Genomic DNA, 24176 nt, shown 5'->3' with positions numbered 1-24176 from the left:
AGTCATTAATTGGACACAGCCCTTATGCTTTTACTAACTTAGGCTAGCTGACTTCTCATTTTCACTTTAACTATGTCCAACATACTCCCCTCGTATTGATCTTCACCATGTGTAACTGTATCGTCAATGCATTAGAGGGCAATGTTTTGGGAATAAGCTACACTCATGTTTGGTGTTTGCAGTTTCAGCTTCATCCAGGCTTTAACTTTATATCAAAATTTGTGTTTCCTGGCTTTGAAAAGTGCTTGGACAGCATAAAGCAGAAAAAGTCCGGGATTGAAAATGTCCTTCAGCTCCTTTAGGAACTCCACAGAGTACTACATGCCTTTTTATACAGGCTTTGTTTCAGCTTCTCTTTTCTCTTTTTGTTCCTGCCATAATGCAATTTAGCTGATTTCAAAGTGAAACACAGTGCGGCAGCCAGCAGAGGGTTCCAGCTTTTTTGTTCGTGGTCTAAATTTGTTTCTGCTGATTGTGTTTACACATCTGAATTCCTCTGATTAAGATTAATGAACATTAAAGTACAACATGCAGGTCCATTGACTTAAACTTCCTCCTTTTTATCTCCCTTTCAGGAACCATCATGACTCCAAACTACATCAGTAACAGCTCTGCAGACGTGTCGCTGTGGTGTAACTGTGAAGGCAGTGGGAACCAGTGGCAGGACTGTCTGAGACTGCAGCGCATGTTCACACACAACATCTGCCTGCGTAAGTCTGACCCACACATACACCAACTTCATTACCAGGGAATAATCTGTTTCAACTCTGCAGTGCTGTGTGAGGAATATATTTACTGTACCTGGAGTCTTGGAATGAAATGAACACATTTGACAGCAGCATGTTGAGTCAATACTGGGTTTTTATTATTGTACATTTATGTTTGATGTATGATTCTACAAAAACCCATAGAGGCAAAACTCTGATGACCCTCTTTTCTTATTTTATCAAAACAGTTTCTTACCCTTTGATCGTTGGTATGTCCTATTTAAGGGTAGCATCCTTCTAAGTGCTTGTTTGAAGACAGATAACATCACAGCGGTGTGGTGAAGGCTGTCCTATTTCAGCACTTCCCTCAAAATACAAGCAACATACGTCCTTCTTTCTTCGTCCAATGAAGGATCCGTCCAATGTTGGAATGGACGGTAATATAGTGGGCCAATGTGGCAGACGAATGCACACATTCAGGGTATGGCTAAGAAATGATGAGACTGCGCTTATGAGACTCAGCTTCGGTCTTCTGATGCAGCTCTACTCCAAGCTCACCCCAGATTTCCGAGCTCCACACCATATCTACAGTATAAGGCTGAACCTGCCACTCTCTGGTCATTACACAAAATTCATGACCTTAGGAACAAAGATCCACTGGTAAAACAAAAGCTGTGCCTCCTGCCTCAGCTCTCTTTTCACCCCAACACCTACAAGACCACTGTGCACCAGTCTGTCAATCTCAGGCTCCATTCTACCCTCATCTTTTAAAATAAAACTGGATTTTCAAAGATTTTATACTGGAATTTCAAACTTTTACAAGAATTTTTAAACTTTTATACCAAAAAATTTGTAACTTTTTTACTAGAATTTGAAATTTCTTACTGCATATTTAAACTTTTTTTTACAAGAATACAAAACTTTTATGCTGGAAATTTAACCTTCTATACAAGAATTTTTAACTTATAGTGGAAAGTGAAACTTTTATACTAGAATTCTGAACTTTTCTACCTGAACTTATACTATAATTTTAAACCTTAAAACTCAAAATCTAAACTTTGCCTTAGAATCCTCAGCTTTTATACTGAAAGTTTTAACTGTTATACTTGGATTTTATACTTTTCTAGCGTAATTTGAAACATTTATTCTGGAATTTTTAACTATCATACTATAATAAAAACTTTTATACTTAAATTTTAACCTTTCTACAAGAAATTTGAACTCTTCTACTACAATTTTAAACATCTAAATTCAACTGTCTTGAATTTTAAACCTTTATTCTGGGAATATTACCTTTTATACTAGAATATTAATTCATTTTTTACTAGAATTAAAGCTTATTTTAAATTTAAGACCACTGTAGTCAAAGAGGGCTCAGTGCCCTGGGTGGAGAAAGTGCCCTTAGCATCAGCTGTTTGTTGCCATACCTAAAGCACTCGTATTAAAAACAGTCCAATTTTGGAACAGCGCTGCGCTCGTCAATGTCACTTCTCCCTCACTTGCCAATCAAAATCAAGAAGGGATGGGACTTCTGACAACAGAGGAAGAGAAACCGATCTGGATCGTTTTTCTTTGTCTTTTTTTGAGGGTACTTTTCGGGTCTGCAGCTGCTGCCTGTGTCAGGACAGGGTTGTAATGCAGAGTGTAGTCTGTGGGATATTTTCTTGAAGTATGAAAATATGAAACACTTAAAGATATTCTGGAACAACCTCACAGATACTACAGACGGGAGCGGGATTCATGTTTTGTAAAATAGCAACAACAAGCACTGGCGGAGTATTGAGGTCCTGATGGCTGCCAGCACCAAAACAGCCAGCTATGGACATGCAGTGTTAATCAGCAGAGATTTCCCAGAATTCCTTTGGGCATTAAACACTGGTGCACCATGGATGAAGTAACGCGCTCAGTTAGAGAAGTCTTTTTCGTTTTCCATTGAGTATTACTTAAGTATCTTAAACTCAAGAGCACAATACTAAAAAAAGCTTTTGTAAACACAGTATATGTATATGTAAAAGCTAGTTTACATTATTAAGGCCAGAAAGTTATTTTACTTAGTTTTCTAAAGGCAATGTGTTTGCATTATTTTTTCAAAGTAAGGTTTACTAATTGAGTTTTTACAGTGCAACAAATACTGTTTAAATTGCATCAGTATGATGACAATGCTCATTTTTATGTTAAGATATTGTGTAGATGTTTCCCTCTGATTTTTTCCAATGGATCCTACACAGCTGTCTTATGGAGTCATCATTACAATCAATGAAATACTGGGGATTACAAGGGGTATTTAAAAAATTCAAACTATTGAAATTTTACTCTTAATCACTAAAGATTTTACGATTTGGAGACATTCAAATGAAAGATAATCATATCTGAAAGACCAAACCAAACTATTATATCCATAAAATTTTCCTTTATTATCTCAATGTTGATTTTTGAAACGCAGCTCTAAATGTTGGATGTAGGACCAGAGCATCAGAAGAACATTTCAAAAGGGAATAAATGAAAAAAACATCTTCATCCTGATGTCTGCTGAATCCGTCTGGGTGGCGGATCTCCTGCGGCGGCGTTCCCAGCATGAACAGATCTCTGCCTCTTTATGTGTCAACTTCATGCCTCAGCCTCAGCACACAGAGAGCCCCAGCAGCCCCGTCTGCGGCGTCGGGTTTCTGCGGGGCTCCAGAGGTGTGAGCACAGGAGCTGGAGGGGAGAACCCTGCTGCTGTCAATCAATCACAGCAGCTGTCAATAAGCCTGTCGATACACACTGAGCCTGTATGTCCAAACACTAAAGCCACAATCGATGCGTCAATGCACTTCCCATAAAGCACGGTGATTTATCAACCTGCCGACAGCTCAAACAATAAAGCTGCCATCTAGATATGTAGGTTCACGCCCACAGAGATGCAGCGCCGCGGCACTAACACACACACACACACACACACACACACCCCCACACATAGGCAGTGATGGGGCTGTGTTTCCTTGCAGGCAACTCTATAAGTTGGATGGGAAGCCCCAGCTCCCTGCCTGCAGACATCACCCCCCCTCCGGCTCCCAGACCCTCCCCGCTGGTTCAGGAGGACGAGCTGCTGAGCAACAACCACCTTCCTGAACACAACAACATCGTGAGTACACTGCAGCATTCACACTTTCAATTACCTTTCAGACTTTGATCTGCAGCCCTTTTCTATTATCTTCGCTTTGAGCTCATCTTGTCACTGTCACACGCACGCTGTTCTTTATTTATTGTTGTTTTTGTCTCCATTGCTGGGGCGTTTTGTCTGTTTTATCATCTATGTTGTTTTCCCGTTTGGTTTTTTAAAAGCTCAAAACTTCAAATTCACTCTCTTTCTTTGGAATTGTGCCACCACAATAGGGACATATGGAGTTATTATAGTTGCAAAAGTATTTACAAAGGTGTGAATAGGTCCACAAATACATAGAAGGATCTTAAAATAAATTTCAAATGTGTACATAACAGTTAATTGCACTATTTTAAAACTTAACCTGTTAGGAGGGAAGGTTGTCTTTAAAACACTTGAATGTATTTGAGTAAAATTCAGACTTCTGTAAAAACTTATTTTGATCAGAGCAGTTCTCACTGACTGTGTCTTCAGGAGAAGTTCCAGGCTCCCATCAGCATTAGTCGAACACAATAGTGAATCAGCATTTGATAAAGAGATTAGAGGAGCAGCTGGGGGGCGCCGGAGTTATCATAGCACTTTGGCAAGTCTTCAAAAGATTTGTCAGAGTTTCAGAGATCCACCAGGAGCTGTTTAAGAACTGCAGGAGTCCACATAATGGAGAGATCTCTAAGATACAGTATTAGTTCTGTAGACCTATAATGAGGCATAAGTGTGAGAAGACCTCAGAGAATATCAGCTATCAACTGATGGAGATACAGTTTATTCTTTAGAAACAACATGCAAGTTTTCACAACTCTGGTGTAGACAGCTACTAGTGAAGCTACTTGTGATTTGTCTGGGTTTTGGTGTTGTATTGGTAGCACCAGTTTGTAGTCTTTCTGCCCCTGGATCACAATAGTAATGTTTATGTGCATACTCTTTATTTAGAAGTGGGCATACTTTAAGAAGACTAAAAAATAAGTGGGTATACTTCCTTGCCATGCATAGCCTGCATTACACTGTTTGTTTATTTCTATGCTACTAAAATTTAGTCCAACACAAACAGTCAACTTAATTCAGCCAAAGACTGCAACTCAAGAATAGAAAAGATAAAAAAAGGGGAAAAGAATTAAACACAGGTTGTGCTGTTGTTATACTTGTGTTTTCATGAAGCAACAGCCTCTGATGTTGTGAAATGAAGCCAATGTGGAAGTGCGAAAAACTACAGTTCCTAAAGTGTCCAGTTGAGGCTGTCTGCAGAAGCACCAGAAGTCACATAAAGCGTACACTAATTAGTCTACTTTTAAAGTAGAAATAAACTACTGTTTAAAGCCTGTGGCATACGCCAGTTACACACCTGTTTTTTTTTTTTTTTTTTTTTTTTTTTGTGTACCAAAGGTTTATAAATGAGACCCATGCTCACTAACACTTTTGTGTTTTGTAACCTGTCAACCTATCTGAACAAAAACTGAGGTCTTTAGTTCTCACAGCAGTGAAGAAATCTCTTATGTCATTCCACATATCACAACTTTTTTTATCAACACAAAAACTGTTTACCTTGACAAACTGAAATAATTTCCTTTTGAGAACCAAGGAGAAAATAAAGAGACAGCTCTCCAGGAAACAGTCAGTGATTTGGATAAATTAAAAAAGAAAAACAACATGATTTCATCATTAACTGGGGGGATTTGCTAGCCTCGTATACATGTGTATCTTCACCTGCAAAGTCAATAATAGAATCCAGTCCTCTTTCAAAGAAAATACATCAGTTTCTTTTTGCCATCATTTTTAGCCACTTTGCTATGATTATTGTGTCTCCTACACCTCAATCCTCAGTGTGCTGATTCCAGTCATCCAGAAGGCAAACAGTTACAACTATTGAGCACTACAAACAGAAGGATTTTCTCCTGCCTGGCAACAAAAGCTGACCCAGACTGGAACAAAATTGACTGACCGGGCTTTGATCAGTTGTCAAAATACATTAGGAATAAAGTCAGCTTGACACTCGAAATATTCCTCCCCAACTCATGTTACAGACAGTGGTCTGGTTTCTCCTATTTCTAACTGAATTTAAGACACTTATTCACGAAAGAGATGGAAAGGAATGGTGCTCTGAATAAGCATGCATGTGAGAGCGGAGATGTACTTCTTTCTAACAATGTGCTTTTGATGTGCTTGTGTTGGTTGTGCCCATTCAAAATTTGCCAAATCTCCTCCACCATTGCCAGCTTATTCAGCTGTTGACTCTTGTTTGTTGTTTGATGGATTGTATGATTGAAGTCTGAAGAAACGAGACACGCTGGCAATTTAACAGTTTATTCATTTAACAAACAGGAGCCTCTGTAGTGTGTGGAAGAACCATACACAGCCACAACAGCCTGGCATCTCCTCCTCATGCTGGTCAACAGCCTGGTCACACAGTGCTGTGGGATGGCATCCCATTCTTCAACCAGTATTTGTAAGTGAGTCAGTGGGGTTGTGTTGGTCACTCTGACAGGACAGCATGCCCAGGCTGATGTCTACAAGTGTTTGATGGGGTTGAGGTCAGGACTGCTGGCAGGCTATTCCATCCTTTCCACTCCCAAATTCTGGAGGTAGTCTCTGATAAGCCCTGCTCTGTGGAGGTGAGCATTGTCATCTTGGAGGATAGAGTTCAGTCCCAGACTGTGGAGATATGGGATTGCTGCTGGTTGCAGAATCTCATATCAATATCTCTCTGAATTGAGATTGCCTCCAGTGATGACAAGCCTCGTTTTTTCCAGTGAGGGAGATGCCACCCCACACCAACACACTGCCTCCACCAAAAGGTGTTATTCTGTTGGTGCAGCAATCAGCCATAGGCAGAATCTGGACTCATCGCTGAACATAACATTCCTCCACATGGTCAGGTTTCTCTGCAAGTGTTGCTGACACCAGGGCAAATGGACCTGACAGTGAAGGGCAGCCATGGCAGGCCTCCTGGCATCCCTGTGAGACCAGAGATTGGCTGCGTGCAGACTGTTATAGATTGTATGGGCAGAGAGCCGTAGGCTAATACTTCTAGCAACCCTTAATTGCAAATCTGTAGAAGACAGCATATGGTTCATAAGTGCTGACAGGGTGGGGGAACGGTCTACTTGGGGTGCAACTATAACTATGTTTATTTCATAATGTCATGAAGATCCCTGTTCAGAAAAGTAATCATTTTAATGTTTACCTTGCTGGCCATTGGATCTGGGCTTTTAGTAACTGTCAAACTCTATGCTTTTTACATTTCAGCTTTTTAAGAACCTGTCTTTCCCATTTAATGCCACTCATTTTGATGGAATATCTTCACCCACAAATGGGTGGGGACGGCATTGTTAGGACCAAGCACCCAGCAGATGGATTGCATCACCACAATGAGCCAAATCTTGGAAAAATGCAAGCAGCAACCTCTGGTGTTTAAAAATGGCATGCCATAGACCTGAGGTTCGCCCTTTTAAGCCAATAACCCCCAAAACAAAGGTGCCAGAGACCAGGGACCCTCATTGTACCTGAAGATGGTTAAACACAGCCATGCATAATGAAGACAAGACTGTCCATAACAGGGGATGAATGGGAGAGCTTTCTGGGGCCCAGCCAAACTGGGGGGCAATAGAGGTCAGCAAAATCATGGTCCATCGTAGATTTAAGCTGCAATAATTGTACGTTATTTTAAACCTGAATAACCTGGACAAGGTGGTAAAATTGCATTTTAAAAGTTGAAGAAATGGGTTAGAAGTGGCAGAAAATAATCAAAATATGGCCCAAAAAATGGTTAAAGTGGCAAAAAGGGGCTGAAATTGCTTTAATGAGGCCAGAATGGGTGGAAATGAAATGGGATGAAAAAATTGATATAAAGTGGCAAAAAAGGGTTAACTGAAAAATAGGCAGAAATGGGTTAAACTGACAAAAATGGACATAACAAATAGTGAAATGTGGTGAAAATCAGAAAAATAGATGTAAAAAGTGGTTAAAAGCACTCAGAGAGCACAGACCTCCGCCATCAGCCCTACCTCCCAATAGTAAAGAATCCTTTAAAAACATTCCTGGATCCAGATGGTGATCCGGATCACTCCCAAACTCTAATTTGCTGATTACTCCCTCCCCGGCGGGGTGGAGACACGGTGAGGCAAAGCATTGGCTTTGCTACGTGTGGACTGTCATGGTGGAAGCACCCGTGGTCTTGTCAGACGACTGAAAGTCATGACAGAGGGTGAATATTCCTCTATTCCCCCCAGCATTGTGAGTATTCTCACTACATTTCGCTGTGTTTCTCTCTGTTACACTCCAATTCGTCTCCTCGACCGGGCATGTGTCTTTCAAACTCTATAAACTCTAAAACTTTGAATAAGTTACTCATGTCCTCCATCTCCTGGTGTAAAGTGGTAACAGCGCAGACCTCCGCCATTAGCCCTATCTCCCAATAGTAAAGAATCCTTTAAAAACATTCCTGGATCCAGACGGTGATCCGCATCAGGCCCATAATCTAATAAGTTCTTCCTTATGCCAATTCTGACATTTCCTGAAAATTTCATGAAAATCCATCCACGACTTTTTGAGTTGTTGCTAACAAACTAACAAACAAATGAACAAACAAAAAAAACCCACCTGATCACATAACCTCCTTGGCGGAGGTAATAATGAGTCAACAGAGGCAACAATAGGTGGAAAATGGCAAGAATTGGTTTAGAAGTGGCAAAAACATGCAGAAAAAAAGTGGTGGAAAGGGTTTGAAATGGACAAAAATTGGTTTTAAGTGGCAAAAATGTGTTTAAAATGGCAAAAATTTTGATGGAAAAAAAGTGATGAAAACAAGTTGAACTTTGGAAAATTCCTGTAAAGTGGCAACAGTTTAATTTAAAAAATATTCATCATTTTTTTTAAGTTATCTGGAGACCCCCTCTCAGTGTCTCGCGACCCCCAAGGGGGCCCTGCCTCAATATTAAGAACCACTGCAATAGACAATCCCAAGTGTCCGCATAGAAAACAAAGGCAATGTCATTAATAGCCATATTAAAGAGCCCATTTTTACAGCATGTTTACATCCTGGAACAAGAATAAATTTGGCATCTCATTTCTTCTTCAGGAAGTTTAAAGCCCAACTTTAATCCCCACTAAAGATATTAAGAATTGAGCAAAGTAATGACTGTATAAAACATGGACGTAGACTCAGTGATGTCACTAGTTGGCCTCTGAAGAGATGTTTGAAGCCACACAATAACAGTCACCATATTGAATTTGCCACCGACACCTACAAGTGAAGCCTTAAAACCACTTAAACAGGCTCACCTGCCAGTCAACATAGCACCAATCATTATTTGAATCTATGCATTGTTTTGGCCAAAATAATACTAAAACCGATGTGTTGTTTTTACCAACACAGAAATGAGCTGCTCTGACCAAACTGAGTATTTTGAACCAGGCTGCAAACATGTTAATAAAAGCAGCTTAATTTTTAACATCTGAGGTTGCTGCTCGGTTCAAACTTTGGTACCGACAGGTGGCTGTGTTGGGATTCAGGCCAGACTTAACTACACTCGGACAAATGTTTGGCCCATCCTGACTCTGTCCGGTCACCGTGTCTCTCCAAGCCCTTCAGGCCTCACACCGTCTGTGGCACACGGACGATTCTGGCCCGGCAGCACTGGATTTCCGTCCTGTCAGATCATGAGTTTGTCTGCCAGCTCACTAATGTGCAGACACTAACAGACACACATATGTTCAACTCCTGGCTGTCCTTGTCTAATGCTGACCGTTAAATATGGTCCAATCCAATCCTGGTCCTGGCTGCTGTAACCTTGGCCACACCACAATCTGTCGTGGCTGTGGCTCCCCGGCTCCCAGCATGCCTCACTGCCAGAGATAATCTGGGCCGCCAGACAAGAGGGGATTCCAGCTCTCTCTCGGTTGCCCTCCTCCACTCACTCTCTCTGTCTCTCTCCCGGCGAGCGGATTAGATGAGGTGTTGGTTGGAAGCGGTGCATCAGTCAGGCTTCATTAGTATGAATTTATTCATGCCCATATGTCTCCCCCCTCTTCCTCTTCCTTCCCCAAATCCCCTCCTTCCTTCCTTCTTTTCTTCCTACTGTCCTCTCCTCAGTTCCTTCATCCTTCCCTTTCTTCTTCTTCATCACCCAGTGTTTTCTTTCTGCTCTCTCTTCATTCATTCTTCATTGTCCCAGCTCTCTCCCCTCCATCTGTACCTGCTCCCTCTGTCCGTCACTCAGCCTCTTGTCTCGTCTCTCCGAGGAGCTTTGGCTTGTTTCTCTAAAGTGATTTTTCCAGAATTTGAAAGGTTTCACTTCAAAAAGCTGAGGATCGGCTCAGGCAGAGGAAAGAAAAAAGTGTCACACTTAGAAACACAGATTACCGCTCTTTGTTTGAAATGTTACGTCTCCTCGAGGAATTCAACAAAAACTGGAGTGAGACGAGATTTTCACCACCAACCCTGTTCATTTTATAATTTCTCGATGCAGACTTTTTTGACAAAGCTGAAAACTTAACTCATCAGTTAAGCCAGAGGACATACAATATGCAATATCTCCTTTAATGAGAAAAGACTTGAGGCTGTCAGGGGTCTGGTAGGCAATGTTTTTAGCCTTATTTTGTCCAATTTGGTGTACCTGTGAGAATTGTAGCCTCTGTTCTTAGCAGCAGGAGTGGCCCCTACTGTGGACTTCTGCTGCTGTAGCCCATCTGCTTCAAGGTTCAATGTGGTGTGCATTCAGAGATGCTCTTCTGTCTACCTTTGTTGTAAAGAGAACTCATTGGAGCTATTGATGCCTTTCAAACCGCTCAAACCAGTGTGGTCATTCTCCTCTGACCTTAGCCATCAACAAGATATTTTGGCTCAGAAAACTGTCACCCACTGGATTTTTTGTTTTGTTTGGAGCATTTTCTGTAAACCTTTGAGACAATTTTGTGTGAAAATCCCAGCCAGTGTTCATTTTTTAAAATACTGAGATCTAGAACCAACAACCACAGCATGTTCAAAGTCATGTAGTTAACCCATCATGTCGTTTCTGGCACTGAGTTTGAACTTTAGCAGACTGAGATGCATGGATGCATCTCAGGTCTCTTCGATGATCTGTCCTCAATCAAACCAGAATTAGTTTTAGGACTGTCTCAAAGTTCTTGAACTGTTCCGAGGATTGAGGAAAGGGGAGACCATCATAAATATCATCTCCATCATCTGGCATAAACGCTGTATGTTTCAGGTCATTGTCTTGCTGGGAAATAAAACTTCTCCCTGGCCAGAGTTCTCCTGCAGACTGAATAAGATTGTCCAGGATTTCCTGTATTTTGCAGCACTCATTTTACCCTCTACCTTCAAAGGTCTTCCAGTCAGCTGCTAAGGAGCACCCCCACAGCATGATGCTGCCACCACTGTACTTCACAGGGGGTATAGTGTGTTTGTGGTGATGTACAGTGTTTGGTGTCCAAAAAGCACCATTTTGGTCTCATCTGACCAAAGAACTTTATTCCATTTGGCTATAGAGTCTCCCACATGCCTTTTGGCGAACTCTAGTACAGATTTAATGAGTTTTCTTTCACAATGGTTTTCTCTCTGCCACTCTCCTACAAAACTTTGACTGGTAAAGAACCCAGATAACAGCTGTTGAATGCAGAGTCTCTTCCATCTCAGCTGCTGAAGTTTGTAAGAGTAGACACAGGTGTCATGGTGGCCTGGCTCTTATTAGTCTTCTTCTTGCTTGGTTTGTGGGGATGGCCTAAACCCGGAAGAGTTACTCATACTCCTTTTGATTTCACTGAACTCTGGGTGATGTTCACTGGATTTTTTTTATCCATCTCCTGACTTATTCGTTTGAATAATCTTTTCTCTGATTTGCTTGGGGCATTCTTTTGTCTTCGTGGTATAATGGTAGCCAGGAATACTGATTAACCAGTGACTAGACCTTCCAGACACAGGCCTCTTTGTACTACAATCCCTTGAGACACATGCACTGCACTCAGGTGATCCCTATTTCACTAGTTGTGAGACTACTAGCCCCAAGAGGGGGTTGTTGATCCCTTTTAATTCTGTTGCAAATGTGTGCCTAAAAAGAAAATTTGTGCCAAAAAGTCCATTAAACTTTTACTTGTTTTGCTATATATATCATTGATTTATCACATTTTGTACTGTTTGAGGTCCAAACTGTACCAGTTTGCAAAAAAATAAACCTGATTGGGCAAAAAATATCAGAAATTTGTGTTGCAGTGTCTCATTAAGGAGGTGACTGTGAGTCATGAGGACCATTTCAGATCCAACACAAAAAAGGGCCTGTGTTTATAAAGTACTTTTTACAATCACATGATCATTAAATAGCATACAAATCAAATAATCAATAAAAATTGCCTCACAGCAAAAAGGTTCCTGGTTCTCTTTCCAGTCAGGGCATGTGTGCATGTTTCTTCCCATGCATGTGTGGGCTCTTTCCAGGTATTCTGGCTTCCTCCCACTGTCAAAGACATGCTCATTTGGTAAATTGGCCGTAGGTGTGAGTGTGAGCATGCCTGGTTGTCTGTCTCTGTATTTCAGCCCTGCAATGACTGTTGACAAGTCCAGGGTACATCCCAGCTGGGACAGGCTCCGGCCCCCGCGACCCCAAATAAGATAGGCAGTATAGAAAATAGATGGATAAAATATGGTGTTGATATAAATATAAATATATATATATATATTTTTTTTTTTAATAAATTGACCTCAGTTTGCTCCTCATGTTCATATGTTTGTAATCATAAACCCACTGCAGATACAAACAGCTGTTCGAGCATACTGACAGCTGACTGATGATCAGCTGTCAGTAGGCTTGTCATCACAAACGGGTGTCACTTCATATGACACTGCAGAGTAAAGGAAATCTCATGTCTTACAACATATGTCTTTGGTCCGTTTTCCTATGCTTGGTTTCCTCGTGTCTGTCCATGTGTCTCCAGTGGGAGGGACTCAGGTGCAAGGAAAAGACTCAAGTGAGAGATGCAACTAAAAAGATTTGGGATGCAACTCATGTCTGCATGCCTACATGCGATGGTTGCTGCCACTTAACTTAAAGTTTCTTCCAGCGTCTAAGTTAGAGCTTTTAGCTTAGATTACCTCCTCTGCTCTTTGACCCCAGGGTGTCCACCGCTGATGTTTGATCTACCGTCACTTCCAACTGTAGTGTTCCGACTACGTACCCCAGAAGCCCCAAAATTGAGAGTGAAAGTGCCCCCTTGTGCCAGCTGCCGAAAAAACACTTTGACGTATATATACATCAATGGCACTCAATGAGTTAATTGGCTGATTAGATTTTTGTGTTAATTAGCAGTTGAAAAGGTATACCTAACAAAGTGAACAATAAGTGTAAGACACATAAATCACTCAATATGTAAATACTGTCTAATTAATACTGATTCTATATCATATTAATTTAAACACTTCTTGTTGTTAAATAACAGAAATTGTAGAGTTTGAGCCTTGAGTTCATTTGAGATCAGGAGAAGTCTTTATTTAAAACTTTAAAGCTGTTGATGAGAATGACTGAGTGTAGTTTTTATTGGACTTGAGTCTTGAAGACACCCAGCTGTTTATCCTCAATGATCTGCACAAACATCTGGAGGAGCCTGGAGCTGCTGCTGGCTTATAGTTTGCAGATTGTTCTTCTCCTGATAATAATACACCGCTCCATCATTTGAGTGAAATACTGCCTCTGATAGCAGCTCTTGCCTGGATATTTACCATTTTTAACTCTTATTTTGTACTTTTCATCATCCTGTCTGACAGTTGTAGAAGCTTTAAACAACCGTCTCTTTCTCCTTCAGGGTGCAGAAACTCATTACTCTTGAATTTTTTTAATTTATTGTAAAGTGATGTGACAATCATTTTGTGCATCTCGGTGAAATAGATTTTAAGAAGTGCCATGCAAAAAAATCCTGGCCAGCAGAGAGAGAAACTTTCAAATTCAAACTTTTTCCCATCATCCAGAGGTTTTTTCTTTCTCACTGTCTGTTATTTAAAGTTTCATGACCTTTCCTTTGATTCATTGCTTTTATAACTCATTGCAAGACAGAAATTGCATTAAGAACACTGGGACTTAATTCTCTAAAATGTTTTGAAAGACTTTGATTTGCTTCATGACCATACTTATCCTACTTAATTAAATTCACTCTTACTACATCATGTTTAATTCAATTGTAACATGTTCAAGACCTATTAAACTAGGCCTTTAAGCAACCATATGAAAGTTCTCTATCTTAACTAAGTAGTAAATCTAACAAAACAATAACTTTCACAAGAAAGAACAGCATCTATCCCATATACTGAGTATCCTATTCACCTGCAAACAGCACAATGAACAGTGCCTATAAGAGTATTCACCTCCTCGGATGTTCTACCCTTTTATTGATTTTATAAATCAGACATGGTCAATATAATTTTGCTGTTTTGACATTTTTTTAAACAAAAAAAAACCTCTTTGACATGAAAGTGAAACTGATTTCTACAAAGTAATGACAATTAAACAAAAATATGTAATGTGAAATAAGTGAGTGCATAAATATTCACCCCCTCTAAAGTGACAGACCTAATTCAACAGAGCTCCAGCTAGTAGTCCCACAATTAGTGAAATGGGGATCACCTGACTGCAGTGAATGTATCTCAAGTGACTGTAGTATAAAGACACCTGTGTCTGGAAGGTCCAGTCACCTGGCTACCATTACACCATGAAGACAAAAGGATTCCCTAACTCGGAAAGAAAATTCCAGGCACTGTACATCCCCCAGATTTCATACCATCATCAAGGAATGGAAGGAATATGACACATTTAAATCTGCCTGGATCAGGCTGTACTCACAAACTTCTAGACATGTGAGAGTGGCCACCAAGACACATGACAAAAAGTGTGCCACTGCTGAAGAAAACTCTTATCAAATCTTGACACCTTCAACCAAGAGGCATGTGGGAGACTCCATGGCTAAGTGGAAGAAATGTCTTTGGCCTGATGAGATGGAAATAGTACATTTTGGCTGTGAGATAAGATGTTACATTTGTTTTACCAAACACTGCATGAACCTAAAACACACCATCCCCACTGTGGAGCACAGTAATGGCAGCATCATGCTGTGGGGGTGCTTCTCAGCAGCTGACCCTTGCAGAAATTTCAAGAGTTAATGCAGCTCTGTCATATTATAGGATACTCAACGAAAGTGTAGTTTATATTTAGTATAGCTTTGCAAGATGGATCCGCCAGTGAAAAACACGGAAACGGGTGTATCCATCTGCTTTGCAAATTAGCATTGTGCTAAAATGCTAGCTTTGCCTCTTTAATAGCTTTTCCTCCCTCATCACATGTGGCTATATATAGGGCTACGCTCACACTACAGTTAAATCCGATGTTTTTTAGCCAGACTTAAAGTAAGAAACTTACAGGTCACAGAAAACTTGTTCTACACTATTTACATGAGAGTTTAGGTGAATGTATTGCTAAATTTGCCTACACTGTCTCATTTCCGTCAGGTGGTGGAGAGTGAAGAAGAGGAGGAGCTGACTCAGATTGAGGAGGAGAGCAACGAAGGTGGTCAGTTTGATGTCATCCCGCTGTACTCAGAGAGAGCCACCGTCTCCAACCTGGGTTCGTCCGGCACCGGGGGCGCTGCATCGCTCCCCACTGGCCCTCCTGCACCCGTCTTACTGCTCCTACTGCTCCTGAGCGCCTCCTTCAGTTGGGGGTAAAATGGAGCTCATCGTGAAGACACATACACATACATTCACACATGCAAATATACACAATCACATAATGGACCTGCCAGAAATCCTGGACTGATGGCTGTGAATTGAAAGGAAGCAAAGTGAAGAAAAGGACTTCACATTTAGTCAGTAGCATCCCCTTGATTCCCAGTTTTCTGTCCCCGCTTTGTTCCTTTTCTTCTTTGCAATGGCACTTTGTTTATGGTGGTCTGACTGCAGCTGAAGGTGTGTATAAATGTCCTGGGAGCACAGAAGACCAGGTCAAGGTAGGGGTGTTCACACGCTGCCAAAAAACCTATAATCATCATGTATGTAGCTGAAACTGTTGGAGTATTCTTCGCTGTCAGCAGCTGAGATGAAAAAAATGGTCACATCAGTCTCCTAATGTAAAACACGGACCACTTCACCACAACAAAATGTACCTCTTTATGCTACGTTCTTTGCCTGTAAGGTTGCGAAAGTGTTGCTCAACGAATTGCAGCAGCTTTGTCTGATAGCACGGCACAAACCTGTACTTTACTTACAATTTTACTAAACATTATTTATTTTTCCCCCATTAATTATAAAACTACAAGACTGTTTTTACTGAAATGGCACACCTAAAAAGGAAAGCTTGCACAAAAAGGACTCGTAATCATTGGAATTGGATGTACAGGTCCCCATTTGAATGTAACCACCATCCTGTTTGTGAACGGTGCTTGGCGAAAACACAAGGATGACTTATTCCAAGGACAGCTGGTGTAAATGTGTTAGCCCTTCCTTTCCTGTAAAATAAAGATGAGAAAATTATTCTTTAAAATTTGAAGCCGGATTGAGTGTTGAGGTAAATATTGAGGAGTTAATGTTACCCTGCTAATGCAATTTCTGTTTTGTGTTAGCTTCAGTTAGATATACATCCTGGTCTATCTGTGAGAAAGTGCAGCCTCATAAAAGTTTTTTTCTGTATCATCTGAATAAGCCATATTTGAGTTTGCCACTATGTCTTTCCATATGTAAACCTAATGTCTCCAAAACATCACAAATAAACAAATGTGCTGATTGTGCATTGCCAGCTTTGCTTGCAGCATAGTGCCATATGTGGCTGTACAGTAATGTTGTGCAAATCCTTGATTTGATCATCTGAAGTTTATCAGCGTGGAAAATGAAAAGCTGGAAAGGTCGGCGTAAGTGGTGTTACTATTCAGCATGCTAACAAACCGAGCTATTGGCTTTGATAAGGATGAAGAAATGTGAGTTTAAGGCAAAGACATACAATAAAAACAAAAACTGTGCTGACTAATTGCCTGTGGATGACATCGATTGGGGGAGGGTGATAAAACCTTAAGAAGTTTTCTGATTTGTTTGTTGAGACTTGAATTTCTCTCCTTCATATGTTGCTCTCTCTCTGTCCCTCATGGATCACCTGCTGCTCATCGGGTTTGCTCTGACCGAAGGCGAGCGACCTCGCCCACTGGATGCGAGTCTAGAGCGCTGCGCCACAGTGCGCAGCCCTGATCGTGCAGAGATCACAGGAGAACTGTGAGTTCACGCAGGAATAGTACATTAACCGTGGACTATTTTACCTTTTGTCCTTTTATCATGATGATTGGCGACCGAGAGTCCATGCATTGTGTTGTATTTTGAAAGAACCAGATAATCTACACTTCTGACTTACTTTTTGGTGCTTTCTGATCGATGGGTATTGATGCGGTTTGATGGCGGCCAGCACTGAAAATAGACCTGCAGCGTATCTCAAACGAAGCGGAGCAGAGTGGCGCTCCAGGCACACGCCGCGGCTGGTCTGGAGCGCTGGCTGTGGAAATGTTCTGATAGACTAGAGAGGGAGTGATTTACTCTGCAGTACAATTCACCAGTGGATCGCGGCGCAGTCACTGTATGTGGAAATTGGAGGTCAGCTGTTATAACCGTTAGAAAAACAGCTGAGATCAATATTTTTCTCCTCATTGGAATCCCACAAACTTCCTGATGTGGCATTTTCTCCATTCTTATGCTATCTTGTTTGTTAGCGCCAGCGCTACAGTTAATGTTATGTAATTTCTTGCTACATTCCCATTGGTTGGTAACCTTACATGCTAGGGTTAGGGTTAGGGTGTGTTTCACACATCCATCTGGGAAAGCTTCAATAGGAAATGTCTGAGAAAAGGCAGAGGCTTTGAAAAAAACTCGTAGTGTGATTGGGTGAACGTTCTGTTTGTCACATCTCTACGGGCCAATCAGAGCAGGTTCTAATCCAGCCTGTGGCCCTTTGCTGCATGTCTCTCCCCACTCTCTCTTTCTTGTTTCCAAGTCTATCCATTGTCCTCCTGTATCTAATGCACAAAAGGCTCAAAAAATAAATCTTAAAAAATAAAAAAAAATTCAGTTCAGCAGCATAAAACTATAACACCAGCACCATGGTAGAAGCCAGTCTGGTCCATCAGCTGCATTTGTTCATTTAGATATTTTTGTGAGTACTGTCAAATCTGCTCATCTACCCAAATCTCAATAAGTCAACCCCTGACTCGTTCTGCTAAGCTAAGTAGCATCTTGGAGCCGTCCCACTAAGTAAAGTGTTACTAGTAAGCATGGCATTAGTTTGCCTGTGCTGCAAGAAAAGGAGGCTGTGACATAATGGTGGAAGGACAGCCCTTGGTTGGTGTTGTTGTTAGTCTGCTTCACAATACTGACTCACACAACCTACGCTAACCAACCCAAGGAAAAAATGCATTAACGTGTCACTTGTGAATGTGGAAAGCACCTTAAACTTTCTCACCAGTTAAGGGAGGAAATAGAGACACCCACATAGAAAGTTGATTTGTTTTTTGAGATGCTCCCGGAAAAAGAAAGGATCTAATGGTGAACTTTGGATGTGAACACCCACATGTACAGAGAGGCCCTCCAGCTGCAGTCAGATCTTATTGTTTTGTTTTGTTTGTTAACTTATGACGACGGTGGGTTGTGTCCCACTGGTAGAAGCTCACCTGTCTGTGGATCTTTCAGTGACTGAAGGTGTGGATGATAGATGATACATCTACCCAACTTTATCACGCTGATGAATGGAGCGATCGTCTTCTCTGGGCCGCCATGCCGAATGACAAATGACACAAACGTCTCTCATTGTTTAATGAGCATGAGGTGCCAAGTATGTGTGCGTGTTTGTGCGTGCAGGCAGATTGCAGAGAAAATTGAGTGAAGCTTTTTGTTTTAATTTGAACTTGCACTTCATCGTTCCCACCCACGTCAGCACAGACACACAAACAGACACACTCGCATGCATTAGCACACATACTGCCGTGCCGTGTGTTGAGCCGATGCAGCTCTTTCTTGCTTTATTACTTTATCCCCGTCCCTATCTCGCTCCCCGGTGACTCAGGGAGCGGGACCTGCGCCGCCACAGGCACCGATATGAATAAAGCCGTCATAATAAAAACAACACACCAGAAACAATATGAGCTCTAAAACAGCCGAACAAATCAAATAGCTCCCCAGCAGGCACAAAAAAAAACACACACGGTACTTCTGACAGCGACACAGACAAAATGAAAAGAGTTGGAGAAGGAGTTGGAGAGAAAGCGAGTGAGAGAGATTTATGGAGGAGAAATTAGGGGAAAAAATAAGGCCGAGTCCCTGTGTGGTCTTTGTGCGTTTGATGTTTTACTTGTTTTTAGTTGCCTGGCTGATAATCAGTCTCTGACAACATCTCTTTATCATCTGACAGGCTCCTGAGGGGGGAGCAGTGTGGAGAGGAGGGGGGGGTGATAGAAATAGTGTGCTATAGTGAGAACAGAAAGGACCCTGGAGCACAAACACAGCAGAGAGAATCGCCGGCTCTTGATTTTCTATGTCTTATAAATCTTTTGCTGACACTAATTTTTTTTTCCTATTTCTCGTGAGCGTGTAAAATTAACTTCCATCTGCAGGGGCCCTGGTGATGGCGGAGGGCAAGGAGACAGAGGAGGGAGAGAGAGGAGGAGAGGGGGCAGAGGAGGAGAGAAAAAAGTGGCACAGAAGGAAGGAATGTATGAAACTGCATTCTTTCACACTGTTCATACTAAATGTGACATCACATTCAGTATGTTCTCAATTCAAAGCATGCAGTTTTGTGTATATGAGAAATTTTTAGCATGGATCGGGAGCACACTTGTCCTCCATGTGGCTCAAAGACTAATTTCTATAATTGTTGCTGAGTTGTGATGGTAATGCTAGCACCCTGCTAGCTAAGCCAAAAATCCTCATTCCAGAAATACATAAATGAGAAAGTCACATGATGCACAAATAATAGACTTTTGCTGCTGGTAAAGAAAACTGCTGGAAGCTTCATTTGAGTAGGTCGCATGGTCAGTGTGTTTTTACAGGTAGTTCCATTTCCTGGTTGAAACGAGGCTCAGAAATCCAGAGAAATTTATTATTCAGATTTTCCGACTTGAAAAAAAAAAAAAGAGCTGTTTTCCCCATTTTTTCTATTCAGTCACAAAAACTAAATAAAAAAATGCTTTTTGTTTTCTTGTTTTAATGAAAGACTTGAGGAAAAGGAATTCATGTGAAACAATGGGAAAGATGAACATTTCAAAATAAAAGCCTCCATGTCAAAATTAAAGTCTACATAGCCGTCCATTGTGTTTTACAGTATGACCACAGACTTATTTGACTTATACAATGTGTTACAAAAAATTGTAATGCTAAATGTACTGGTGAATTAATGGTGAAGAAATGGAAGGTAATTATTAGAAGAAAAATCTAATAATATGAATTCAAAAATGCCTGGACTGCTGGAGGTGTTTATCTATGTAGACAGCATAAGTCAAATTTCTATTTCATGACTGAATTTTTTGTTTGAAAGGTTTAATTAGAATTGTATGTACAAATGAAAAGATAAACAAATAAGTGAATAACAAGCAGAAGAACCAACAACAACAGGCAAAGGAGTGTATGGGCCAATCTAGATTATATTTTCTTGACAAAAAGCCAGAATGCTTTAAAGAGGGGGTATTATACTTTTCCGATTTTTAAAACATAAATTTAAAGTCACAATGTTGGGTGTCCATACTTCACGTATGCAAATTTTCAAACCGCAAGATAAACGTATGTGGCAGTTATCTTGGAATTAGTGTGTAAACTGATGAAAACGGTTCGTTGGGAATCTCTCAGAGATCTTCCCGAGACAAGATTTCGATGGAGTGAACTGATGAGGTCATCGCAATAGGATCTCCTGACTGGTTCGTCCGTCAGTTGGACCGGTTCATTCAAAGTTTACAAGTACTAGCATAGCAATATAGTCACATTGGAGGGGGCTGGCACAAAACATTGAGTGCTGCCGCCAGCCAGCCTCTGGAAAATTGGCCAATTGGAGGAAAGCAGGTTGGGGGGGGTGTTAAAGAGACAGCAGCGAAAATGAAGCGTTTCAGACAGAGGTTAAAATAAGGATTTTTCAGGACACCAGTGTGAGAAACGTGAGGAGTTTTTGTGAGCTGTAAACCATGTGAAGCTACTACGTGGGTTTCAGAGAGATGGTGTAAAGCTTTGAAAAAAGACATAATACCCCCCACTTTAAGAAGAAAAATTAGTTCTAAGATAAAAAGTAAATTAAGATGTAGATCTTATGTATTTCTTTGAAAAAATAAAACTGCCATTTTTTCGGGTTTTAAATTTTTTTAAAACATAAAAATTGGCTCTTTTTTTTCATTTTTTTCCCCTTCATTTTCAAAAACAAAAAATTGAATAACATGACTTGTAGTCAGTAATCATGCAGTAGAGAGGAGAGAGGGCCCATTAAGCAGTGGTGGGTAGTGTTGTTACCGCTTGACACAAATCGGACATTGAAGGCTGGAGTTTCAATGCATTCATAAAATATTCAAACCCCTTTCACTTTTTTTGTTTCTTATGCAAGAGCCTGATGCTACAGTTGAAATATATTCCCATTTATCTACACTCAGAACCCCCCCATGACAGGACCAGGACTCTTTCAAGAGCTGGTCATCTTGCAGAACTGAGCAATCAGGGGAGAAGGGCCTCAGTAAGAGAGGTGACCAAGAAGCTGATGGTCACTCTGACCAGAGATCCTGTGTGGAGATGGGACAAAGTTCCAGAAGGACGAACATCACTGCAGCCCTCCACCGATCTGGGCTTATAGCAGAGTTGGAGTTGAACTCCATGTGAAAGCCATTTTAATGTGATATTTCAGTTTTTATTTTTAAATAATTTGCAAAAATTTCTAAAATTCTATTTTCCTTTTTTCATGATTGGGTACCAAGTGTAGATCAATGAGAATAAAAATCCTTTTTTCTACTGTAGCACCAGGCTGCAACATAAAAAAGTGACGGGGGTCTGAACACGTTCTTAATGCACTGTATGTACCTACAGAGAACAACTAGAGTAAAAATAGTAGTAATACTTATCCTGATACTTTTTAATACAAGCATGTGTCATTTAGAGGTGTCTAAGTCATATGACCTATTAGGAACTCAAACATATTGACATTAGAAAATGCTAATAATTTCATTTTTGATAATATCAATTATCATTGACTTTAACTGTAGTTCATTATAATGGAGTTAACGGATAAACCAAGGTTACCATGTCTACAAAAGGATTAATGGTTGATGTAGTAAATTAGCTTTTCCTGCAGGCAGCATACCAGGAAGTGAAAAGTTGAGCAAGCTTTAAAAAATTCTTATTTCCCATATCCAAATCTTTGTCAAGGGGTCAACTTGATTGAGGTTGGAAGATTTGGATAACCATGACCTGGATGAATGGAAACCTACATAGATACACTATTTACCTAACCAATGAAGAGGCAGGCTTCATTTGACGTGCTGCACATCCTAACAGTGTGAAAGAAGACACCCACTGTCAAAGGGATGGTACAGGACTGTAGTGGCATTGATATTTTTTAGAGACCATATATGACTGAATAAAGTCTTTGATTGCTGGTTTACAGTTTGGTGGTGGCACAGTGGCAGAGAGTCTCTGTGCTTCATAAAATTAGGATTGGCATTTGGCACGTGTATGGGTTCATTTATTTGGACTAATCATGAGTGATGTGGAGCAAGAAGCTCTCAGTCCCTCGGATGAGAAAAGGTTGGAGTGTCATGGGAGGAAAGGAAAAGGAAGGAGAGAGGAGAAAGAGGAAGAGAGAGGGATGGATAAAGGAGGTAAAGAATTTGTGCTTTGTGAAGCCACAAGGGATTCAAACTACAAAGGGAATGAAAGGATGAGCGAAGAGATGGAAAAAGAGAGGTGACAGGTCTGCAACCTTTTCTCCTCTTTCCACAGGCACTGCTGAAACACACAAACACAGTCTGAACACAGCCTTCAGACAAAGCGTCTGTCAGTCAGACAAACAGTGATAAGACACTGAGTAAAGCTCTGCACGCTCACCTGAAATCCCTCAGTCCTGACGCAGGCTGAGCAGCAAAAAGTGTTGTTCTGCGAGGACGAGTGTGCCGCACTGTTAACTATGAGTCACAAACAACAATCTGTAATCAGTGTAATCTCTCCGACTGATTACAATGAAACATTCATCCTTCGTAATGACTGCAAATGTGTCTATGAAGTGTTTTCATTAAGAGATCAGAGCGAGGCGCAGGTCATGACCGCTTTAAAAAGTTAGACACCAACTCAAACGCCCTAAAGCAGGATTCAAGTGTATGCGACATTATTCTTTATTTTTAGCCATGGCTGCATGGAAGCTGTCTGATCTAAGTCTGTCCACTGAAGATCTTGTTTCCTCAAATTTATTTTAAGTTTCTGACAACCTTACTGGAAGGATTCCTAAAGAGACAGACCTTTCTGTAAGGGAGTGTCTTTAAAACACAAGACACTGTTTTTACAAAAACATGCTTAAAATGACTACTCCTGATTGACAGAAACATGTATTTAAGTTTGCAGAACACAGGCATTGCTGGTCTACCTTTGACTCCGCTGTTTAGGTTGACTGGAAAGTTACTAAGTCTAACCAAAATCTTACCAGTCATCCAAACCCACCAGTAGTAGAGCAGTAACTATCAATCACAATCTGAAGGGAAAAATCAGCCAGTATGTTTGTGTGCTCATTTAAGTGAAGATTGGGTTTAATCATTTAACCAGGTTACTGTTAATGGGGTACTGGAGAAGATTCAATTTATTAGCCAAAGTTTCCCTGACCTCTGATATGCCCTCCTCAGCTTCTTACTTACCCCCAATTTCCACAAAGTCTGTCTGTGCAAGGTTCCCATCCATGCTTCACACTCCAGATAAAACTGCCAGATCGGTTAGTTTGCCTCAGGGGAATTTCAAAATAAAACACCAGGCTGGTTTACCTGTATCACCATCTCTAAATCAGCATTACATCACAATGGAAATGTGCAGCAAATCAACCCACTGGTCAAAACAACAACTCGGCTTGTACTGACATGCTGTGGAGGCCAGGGATGTAACAGCACCAAAATCTCATGGTACTAATATCTCGGTAACAAGTACGGTATTTAATGCGGCATCGAAAAGAAATCAAAAACAACAGGTGAAGACTTGAAAAAAGTGATGTTGGCATTCATTATACAACAGTTTCCCTTTGAATATTATGAAGTGCCATAGAGGTGCATTAGGCTTAAACGTTTGATTTTGGCTCTATCTTGATAACCTACTTTCTAAAACCTTCTTT

At 40.8% G+C, this 24176-nt stretch overlaps 1 protein-coding gene across 1 annotated transcript in view; it reads left to right on the top strand.

Annotated features, from left to right (window-relative positions):
* gfra3 (GDNF family receptor alpha 3) overlaps positions 1–16716 on the top strand; it is a 67885-nt gene extending 51169 nt beyond the window's left edge. The window contains exons 6-8 of the mRNA XM_041797985.1: positions 576–710; positions 3695–3831; positions 15329–16716. Coding sequence (XP_041653919.1) covers positions 576–710; positions 3695–3831; positions 15329–15544 — 488 coding nt within the window. The 3' untranslated portion in view covers positions 15545–16716. The remainder of the gene's footprint in view (positions 1–575; positions 711–3694; positions 3832–15328) is intronic.
* The last annotated feature ends 7460 nt before the right edge of the window (positions 16717–24176 follow it).

Source organism: Cheilinus undulatus, linkage group 10 (assembly GCF_018320785.1).
Source record: "Cheilinus undulatus linkage group 10, ASM1832078v1, whole genome shotgun sequence".
Lineage (NCBI taxonomy): Eukaryota > Metazoa > Chordata > Actinopteri > Labriformes > Labridae > Cheilinus > Cheilinus undulatus.
Note: the sequence above shows the minus strand (reverse complement) of the source record. Positions and strands in the feature narration are given on the sequence as shown.